The sequence below is a fragment of the Brachionichthys hirsutus genome, chromosome 2, assembly GCF_040956055.1.
Source record: "Brachionichthys hirsutus isolate HB-005 chromosome 2, CSIRO-AGI_Bhir_v1, whole genome shotgun sequence".
NCBI classification, from domain to species: Eukaryota; Metazoa; Chordata; class Actinopteri; order Lophiiformes; family Brachionichthyidae; genus Brachionichthys; species Brachionichthys hirsutus.
In genome coordinates, this window is record NC_090898.1 from 3131218 (window position 1) to 3140555 (window position 9338).

The window sequence follows — 9338 nt, forward strand, 5'->3', positions numbered from 1 at the left end:
TGCGACCGTAGGCTGGCCCGGGACGTACCTCCGCCTTGCAGCCAGCCGGTGGAAACCACACGATGGAACATGAAAACCTATAACAGAGCGGGACGCCCCGGAAGTCGTCCGACGTCCTGGGACAGACGTCTGAGAACAGCTGAGCAAACACCCTTTGGCCTTTCTCAATCAATATCAGACTTTGATCGGCGTTTGTCTCCTGGAATACGACTGGGACGAAGGTGAACACATCATCGCGCCACTACGCCACCATTAAGCTAACATTGGAGAACCTCACTGTTTAAGTGTTGCACAAGCGAAGCAGTGAATCGACATAATCAGTCACAGCTGCTTATAATGCAATTACACGTCCTAATAACCGAAGGCCCGCCTTGAAAGGAGCGACATTATTCACTCTCCTTAAATCTAACATGAGGCAGCGACAACATGGGAGCGCCGCCAGATATAATCTGAGACGGATTGGACTCTAATGTGTTTGGGAAGAAGGAGAAGTTTGGAGTGGCGCTCTGACCTTACACTATTACATCCATGGCATTCTTGTAAATGACATTTTGTCCCAAGTTATGTATTGTAAATTATGTATATATTTTGAAATAAAGTGCTTTTCTTTTGGTCAGTATATTTCTTTTGTTTTGGTCACCACAACAAAAAAACAGAAGAAGAAAAAAAGTCCTCAGGAGTTACTGCAGGTGTCAAATAACGCATCAACAACACCGGCCTGGCATGGGGTTCGAACTCGCCTCGTCGATTCTCTGTTTTGACCGGAGGCGTAGCTCCGCCCACTGAGACTAGCCCAGCCAATGAGGCTCCTTTCTGGTCTGTTTCATTGTACTGAGCCAGCGGCCATGCGCAAATGGCTCCAGAGGAGGGCCGCGCTGTGTCAGTCTAGGGTTAGGGTTAGGGTGGTTTGAAAACTGTCAAACTCAAGTTCCCTAAAGCAAAACAAAATAGTGGTTAATTCCTTTTTTTTCATTTTTTAATCTCGATTAATTAGTTTAGTCCAGTCTAAGGTTACAATAGCCATCACTAACCTTACATACCAAAACTCTGATTGAACTGTCAGGAGATAGGATTCTGGGTAATTTATACAGAATTATGCACCTCTTTGGCCTCATTGAAAACAGCCCTGAAAATTCACCCCCCTCCGTTTCTGCCCCCCTGAAAATGTCAGGGGGGCAGAAACGGAGATAGTCATCACGACAACTCTCTCCAGATCAACCCCCCCTTTTTTCTTTTTGTCCACCTACGTTGTACATATCATGTGTCTTTAATTTATTGTTATTTTGCATCTGTGGAGTAATTTATTTTTATTTTATTGGTATTGTTACATGTCAATGATTTATGTACGAAGGACTTTCAACGGAAACAAGACCGCAAGGGCTTTTTAGAAATGTTCCTCTTAGACAGCATGTTTGACTGTACTTGTACTGTAATACATGCTACTGTTTGACTGTACTTGTACTGCTCTAACATTCTATCTAATAAATATCTTCATCATCATCAAGGATTTGGCAAAGATAGAGATGGGAGCAAATAAGATCCTGTCAAATCTTTCTTCAATTCAGATGGTTTCATAATGTTATCCCTGCAGGGTGTGCAGGACAGCCAGTGGCTTTGGATGTGCCTACACCGGGAAACTGAATTATTATTTGAGTCTCCATGTTGACTGGATCTACAACATCATCAAGAACAAAGAAAAAAAAAATCAGCTTTCGACAAACATTGTAGCTTTAAATGTCATCATGGAAAAAAAAACTGCTTTCTTCAGCCACTTTCAGCTGTGTGATGCCAACAAATGATGAGTTTTTGTGGTAAAACTATAGATAACGGTCCTGCTTTGCGTGTGTTTTTGTTCAAGGCTAAATAATAAAGAATAAAATGTAGAACAAATAAAATAGTGAAACCAGGTTTCAAAGAAGAAAAGAGAAACATCCATGCAGAAAGACGGTCACACGACGGTCTCCTCGCTATTTGCTGTGCATGATTTTAAAGGTTTCTTCTCCTGCTCCCTCCTCCTGGAAAAAAGGCAAAAGAAAAAAGAAATCTGTTCAAAGTAAATAGAAAAAAACACTCCCTGAATTAATGAAAAAACAAAAAGCCATTACAACATTTCACAGAAGTGAATTGATCAGTTTGATTTTCAGTTCATTCTGACTCGGTTGTAGGCAGAGGCTGAGAGTTATGGTGGCATTTTAATGGTGTATTCATAATAGTGATGCTGTATAAGCACTGCCAAGGATTAAGGAGAATACGTTTTGCATTGTATTTATACATAACGTATCAACTCTTCATGGGTTTGGACTCGTCTCACCGATTAGGAAACTCCACCTCATCGATGGTGTCTGGGAGAGGAACGCCTCTGGTCTCAGGCAACAAGAAGATCAAACCGCCGGCTGTGAACGCAAAAGCTCCTGGAGGAAAAGGAAGACAATGTTTAAACACTGTCTCAACTTCACGTGGAAGAAGGGGAAAAAAATGCCAATATAATTTTTTAATTCAGTGATCTCAGATGCTAAAGGAGAAAGAGTTACCACCATGCCGACATAATTTTTCTCTGCTACTTATTGCTCGTTCTCAATTTGAGTTTGAAGTTTGCGGTACAATCTTTTGCCGAGAGGTATTCCAATAAGCAGCACCTTCAAGGTCAGAAGGAAAATATTAATCCGTGGTTGATCCATGCTGAATCGAAGCCCACATCTCACCTACCTTGCGTGTCTCTGTCACGTCCAAAGGTCCTCCTTTAGTCATTCATTTGAGTTCATAAAAAAAATAAAAACATGAACACGATGCACGAAACTGTTCAACATTAACCTGATGCAGGAAATGAAATCTCGCTTTTTCCCTTTGCGACTTCAGCAACGATATTGAATAACACCACGTGAGGAAACCCACCAAAGACGAGGAGTGGCAGCTCAATCCAGATGGCAGCCAGTCTGTACAGAAGGATCGGAGACACGATGCCTCCGATGTCACACAGACTGGAGCAAACCGACACGCCCAGGTTCCTGTGCACAGCCGACTGTTTTAGTTCACACTCATGTGTGACGAATGTGAAAGAAGACTTGATCAGTCTTGACCTCACCTGATGCATGTTGGGAAGAGCTCGGTGTTAAGAAAGACCACCAACTCGAAGGCCATTGTGATCCCGAGCCGGCCCAAGCAGGCCATCCCAGTCTTAAGCCAGAACATTTCTGAGGCACAGAGACAAAGTGAGAGGAGAGATGAGGCTCAATCTCAGATGGGCCACCCAAGCAGAACATCAAGAGCAGTTCCTTTTGGTCCAGGTAGAAATCCTTCTGTTTAAGTTATCGTTTAAATTCAACACCATTTTTTTCCATAAAGCCTCGAGAGAATATTTAAGTCTACATTGTCAGTTATGATAAAACAGCATTAAGTTTGACATCAGACATTAATAGACGATAACCAGATATTCTGGGCACCATCAGGGATGAAGGCAGTGATGACGCAGGACGCCCCAGCTACAATGTTGGCGGTGGCGAAGGGAAGGCGTCGACCGATGCGCTCGATGGTGAGGAGGATGAGGAAGGCAGCAGGGAACTCCACGAGGGCAGCGATGAGGAAATCAATGTAGATGTTTCCTTGGGAAATCCCCACTCGTAAGACGAGGCCCTGATAAACCACAGCGGTGGTCAACCTACCCGACCGGGACAGAACACAAGAATATTCATCAGTTCATTTAATTTGACTGAATGAATGTTTCTAAATACAGTTAAATACAAAACACATACATATAAAGGATTTACAATTTACACAAATTTTAACCGAAAAAAAGAAGAAGCTGAAGTCGAAGACTTATTTTTGCTTCTTCTACTCTCATCCTTTAAATCAAATTACCTGAAACTACAGAAAATTTAACTGCATCCAATTTCATAAATCACAGCCTTTGAAAATTTCAGTTATAGTTTTTCTAAAACTCAGCAGCGAGCTACATAATTTAAATTCCCCGTTCAACTAATTTCATAATCATCGATATTTCACATTTGTTCTCACTTTAAATGTTTCAAACACAAACAACCCTCTTAAATTACATCTCCCTTCTCTTGACTTAAATTATTTTTGAATACCGACAGGAAGACTTTTATTCTTGACACGAAAAGTAATTTCTATTGTTTTTAAATAGACAATGTCTGGAAATTTTAAGATACCAGATTTGACAAAAAGTGGATTACATGAGGGAAAATAACCAGCTTTATTCATAATGCTAATGGTTTGGCATTACACGCGAACAGTACAGTAAATGCAAACATTTCTTATTTAATAAATCTCTCGTTTTATAAAGACTTGCAACAGCCTTGGACGTTTTAAGTTTGATATGTTCTATATGTGGTTTCCAACACAGTTTATGGTCGATAATTACCCCTAAATATTTTGTTGCATTACCCCTAAAAATGTTAATTTAATTGCAAGCTGCATGGGTAAGAAGCGGCACGTTTTTGGAGCGTCACCAGTTAAACATAAGGATGAAGGTGTATTTTCTCATGTTTGGAGTTCTGAACAGGTCAAGCACAGAGACAGAGGATGAGTCCGCCTCGTCACCGGTCAGTGTCTGAAATGAGAAATTGTGACACATTTGTGGCATTCAGGATCCTAATAGAAATTATTTGACATATTGATCATGCAAAACTGCTAAATCTATTTACTTCAAACTCGCTGGAGATTTTCCTCTTATTCTCCTTCGCCATCGCTTTTGTGGCCTCCAGAGCTTTTGAATATTTTTTCCGAGAGATAAGCCACCTCGGAGACTCTGGAATAAACCTGCGACACAAACAAGGTTCCAGAATCAAGCCTCGGTATCTGGCCTTTAACGGAGACATATTATTTAAAAAAAACTCAATTTTCACATGTTTCTACACTAAGGTGGATTTGGGTCATTATCAACACAAACACAGCAAAATAAACCATCAAGTGAATCCTGCGTAGTTCTGTAATCACCTACTGGAACGCGTCTGGCAGAAGTCTCTCCCCCTGTGATGCCACAGAGTGGGAACGTGCACATGCATGCACGTAGTTACCCTCGCTGAAGAGGAGGCGAGGGTATTGCAATTGGGTGCGTTTGTCTGTCTGTCTGTCTGTTTGTTTGCTTGTTTGTTTGTTTGTCTGTCCGAGCGCATAACTCAAAAACTAGTAACCCAATCGACTTGACATTTTTACACAAGCAAGGTTCTGTCCGTGGCTCGGTCCTCCCAGAGAATGGCGTTGATCCGGATCTGGATCCAGATTCTAGAATTATTTTTACATCTGGAATTGTGCCTGTGCTGTAAACTGCCACTTTAAGAGGGAGGGACACGAATAGCATGATGGGAAAAAGAGTCCAGAAGATGGCTTGTAGTACGTTCTGGAGCAGCAAGCTAGAGCAGGTTTGGCTCCTCTGATCCGGAAGCCCTGTTTACTGTCTCACAAGATCGAATAGTCTTTTGGAGGCGAGGGTCTGCAATCTCTGATTGTCGTTTTCTAGTTTTGTTTTTGTTTTCAGAGGCATTTCTGACAGAGACAGAGGGACGATGTCCTGCAGCATCTGTATTGATCTGAGTTAAACATTTATTGGTTCACTCACTGTGGATTTTGTAAATAGAGTTTAAAAAAAGTTGAGATGTATTAAAAGTATTCTTACTATACTGTATTTCATCACACTTTTCTGAAGCTTTAGCACAGTGCTGTGTATGAACAGCAGCCCATATGAATTAACTACTGTTAATAGCAGCAGACAAAAGCCTCTGATATTACAGGGTTTTTATGGAAGTGCGCCTCTGAAACGGAAAGCAATTTATTAATTTATTGTCATATTTGGAGAAAACCAGCAAACTTGAACCAAAGAGATTAAGATTTATTTTTATATAGCAATATATATATATATATATATATTTTATAAAGGAAGCAAGATAATAAAGAGCATAAATGTACCAGTAGTAGGACAAGAACAGGATGTAAGGTGCAGTAATGGCAGCCTGCAGCCAGCGCCAGTCTTTTATGAAGTAGGCAAGCAGAGGTAGGATAAGAAGGCCGACGCTGTAGAACATCTGGAACAGTATGCCCACTGTGCGTCTGTACTCCACCCCGACAATCTCTGTGACTGCCAAAAAGACAGAAAACAGAACATATTTCATTAAAGAGTTAAAAACATCACTGACTGGACGAAGATTCTGCAAAAGGGGGGGACATAACAGTTATGATGAATTAGTTGCTAAAATGTTCCTTCAAAATTGTGTTCAAATAACGATGAAATATGTTCTGTCTTCAAAACAGGAGTTATAGCCCAGACTTCCTTCTCCCGGCCACTTCTTCCAGCTCTTCCAGAGGGATCCAGAGGCATTCCCAGACTAGCTGAGAGATATAATCCATCCAAGGTGTCCGAGGTCATTAGAGTTTCCCCTTTCGGCTCAGCTCCCTCTTCACCGTGACCGATCTGTGCTTCACACGTGGCTGCGAACCGATCCAGCGAGCGCTGGAGGGCACGGCCTGATGAAGCCAACAGGATCATCAACATTTATCTCACTTAGAGAGTGTCTTGATCCAAAAAGAATAGATTCTGTTTTACCAAGATGTAGTGACAGTTTGTTATCGGTAAGCCAAGTACGGATTCTGGTGAGCTCAGAGCTGAGAGCTTCCTCAACCTGCACTTTGTCCTCTCCCGAAATCAGGAGTGCTGAGTCATCAGCAAACAGGAACAATTTGCAGTTACAGGCAGCATTCATGTCGTTAATGTATAGGAGGAACAGTAACGGCCCTAGAATGCTGCCTTGAGGAACCCCACAGCTCACCGGGAGGGACGAGGACAAGGTTCCGTTTATGTCCACCATTTGTTCTCGTCCCTCAAGCTACGATTTCATCCAGTTTACTGATGTGCTATCAAAAACAATCGTCCTTAGTTTATTCAATAGAATCGAATGGTTCACGGAAATAAAATATTTTCTATCCTGTTGCTGTAATAACTGCAGCATGTCAATTTGTTTAGAATATTTATATCATACAGTTTGTTGTTTAACTCTTTGAGTTCCATTCACGTTTATAGATGTTTTTTTTATAACCCAAACATTCACTGCCAACCCTGATATTGAAATCTGCCTCTCTTCAACGGGCAATGACTCCGGAACACACTTGTTTCTTCTGATGAAAGCGGAAACTAATCTTTCATTTGGTAGGTTTGGTGTGTGCATATTCAAAGTAAAGAATATTCTGTGGGGCTTGGAAATTCAGTAAAATACTGGGGCACAGCATACAGGAAACAGTGCTGAGTTAATTAGAGTTGATTTAGTGGAAGATCAACCTCAGTCAACAAAAATGGTCATAATTACGCATCACATATGCAGTCATCCATCCTCCTTTGACTCCAAAGCTGAGGATACCCCTGACCACCAGAATAGCGATGTAGTTTGGAGTCACAGCCAGGGCCAACCCTGTGATCAAATTCAGCGCGTTGGACAACAGGATACTGCTCCTCCTCCCAAATCTGCAGGCAAAAAGAAAAGATGCATCATTAATCACCGAAGTCGATCACAAATCACTTCACCACATCCTAAAACCCTTCAGTACATTTATGGCCCAAAAAACAAAACAATGCAATTTACTCATGATTAAAGAATAACTGTGGCCCAAATAAACCGCTGGAAGGTTATTCCAGAGCTCACCTGTCTGCAAGGTAACCAAACACAAAGCTGCTGACAAGGAAGCCCACATTTAGAATGGACTGACTGATGTCCACTAGCCACGCATCGGAACACACCAGGTTAAACTGAAATCAATAGCAAAAACATTATAATTGCCTATACAGGATGTCTTCATGCATAGACATACGCATGAATTTATTAACTCGTTCATAACGTTTCACCAGTCAAGCGGCAATTCATCAAAGCTGATTTCTTACCTCTGTGACTAAGGAATTCCTGCCAGCATACTGATACTCCCAGCCGTCCTAACAAACATAAACAAATGTCTGTTTTTACATTAGTAGCTAATTTTACACAATGCACATGATTTGATTAAATTAAACCCTCGTGGCTCCCTCGTGGTTTCCTCCATTTTTTAAAGACTTTACTATGTGACAATGAAAATGATGGTGTGGACGGGAAGCTGCTGATGTAAACTGAGGAGTTAGTTGGACGGTGGAAGGAATAGTTTGAGGAGCTCCTGAATCCCACCGGCACGTATTCCGGAGAAGAAACAGTGCTGAGAGACCAGGAGGAGGGGGGGGGGGGGGGGTAAGAACCCCCTCTTCTCCCGTACATACAATGTAGTCTTAGCATCGTTCCCCAGATGTTATTGCCAATATTCATACTTTGAGAAAAATGAAAGTGACAAAAACACCAAAGACTGACATGACGCCCCATTCGACAGACAAACCACTTGCGTCTTTAACAACGTAAAAAAAATTCATGCTAATAATTTTGTTGCAACTGTTAAGGTGTGACCGTAATATCGTGCTTGACCTCGGAGTTTAAATATCTGTACTGCAAAGAACCCTCTTGGATTATTAGAGGATCAAGAATATATGGAGAAGAATCTCAACTCACAAACAAAATGATATTCTGTCCTTATTTACATTTCACAAAACAACCCGAGTCAGAAATCTTACCTTACATTTGGTAACTGGAACCTGAGTCAGGTTCAGTTCCCGCGTGTCACAGGTGAGCTTCGTGGCGTTCCAGTCCACCTCATACTGCTCACAGCTGCTGTGCCGCAGCGCTCCAGAGCTATTGACCATTGGCACGGTCAGTTTCCGACTGTCTGCCAGACTCCAGCCACATTCCCGCCTCATCTCCACAACTGCGGAATCCCGGCACCAGTGATCAGGGGTGAAACCCTGGAAGACTATGCCAACATATATGCCTGCAAACGGAAATGACATTAGACAGGTCATTGCAAAGATTCGCTTCTGGTAATGGCCAAAAGCACCAGCCACATCAAGGAGATCGTCAAAGGTTGTCATCCTCTAATCTAATCCAAATTGTTGGATTATGTCTTGTTGAGAACTCCACAGCTATGCCAAGACAGTGGTTTCTAAATACATTTAGGCACACTTAATGTGTTCCGCCCTTTGCAAGTTCAGCTACCGAGTAACAGCGGCGAGGACAGCACACAATGAATGGGTCGATATGGAACTAAAGTCCAACATCTTTGAACTCCTGTTATTCTTCGAGGTAAACAGTAAATGATCTGGAAATCTGAGCAATCATTTCATGGTTCTAGTTAGAATGCGAGCCATCCTGGAATGCGCAACAACAATCACGCAAATCCGTCACGCGTCACTGGCCTTAAAGGGTTTCTCCTGCTGTTCTGAGTCCTGATGAGTTCACAAAATGACCCCTGAAGGAGGATTTAGG

General features: G+C 42.0%; 1 protein-coding gene across 1 annotated transcript; it reads right to left on the minus strand.

Annotated features, from left to right (window-relative positions):
* Positions 1–1903: 1903 nt before the first annotated feature.
* LOC137904729 (solute carrier family 22 member 2-like) lies at positions 1904–8944 on the minus strand. The gene is made up of 12 exons (XM_068748934.1): positions 8591–8944; positions 7883–7930; positions 7647–7750; positions 7314–7468; positions 5923–6091; positions 4662–4776; positions 4467–4567; positions 3441–3655; positions 3083–3191; positions 2893–3005; positions 2312–2411; positions 1904–2015 (listed from the first exon to the last, which is right to left on the minus strand). Exons 1-12 carry the CDS (start codon positions 8942–8944, stop codon positions 1949–1951), a joined length of 1650 nt encoding a protein of 549 aa, XP_068605035.1. The 3' UTR covers positions 1904–1948.
* Between the last annotated feature and the right edge of the window lie 394 nt (positions 8945–9338).

What these genes read in the sequence shown, in the direction of transcription:
- LOC137904729 (XM_068748934.1), bottom strand. Translation starts at nt 8,944, where the DNA reads ATGACAACCTTTGACGATCTCCTTGATGTGGCTGGTGCTTTTGGCCAT. An exon ending in GATGACTGCATATGTGATGC is followed by an intron (nt 6,092 to 7,313) that starts GTAATTATGACC and finishes TCTTTTTGGCAG; the next exon opens with TCACAGAGATTGTCGGGGTG. An exon ending in CACTGCCTTCATCCCTGATG is followed by an intron (nt 3,192 to 3,440) that starts GTGCCCAGAATA and finishes TCTGTGCCTCAG; the next exon opens with AAATGTTCTGGCTTAAGACT.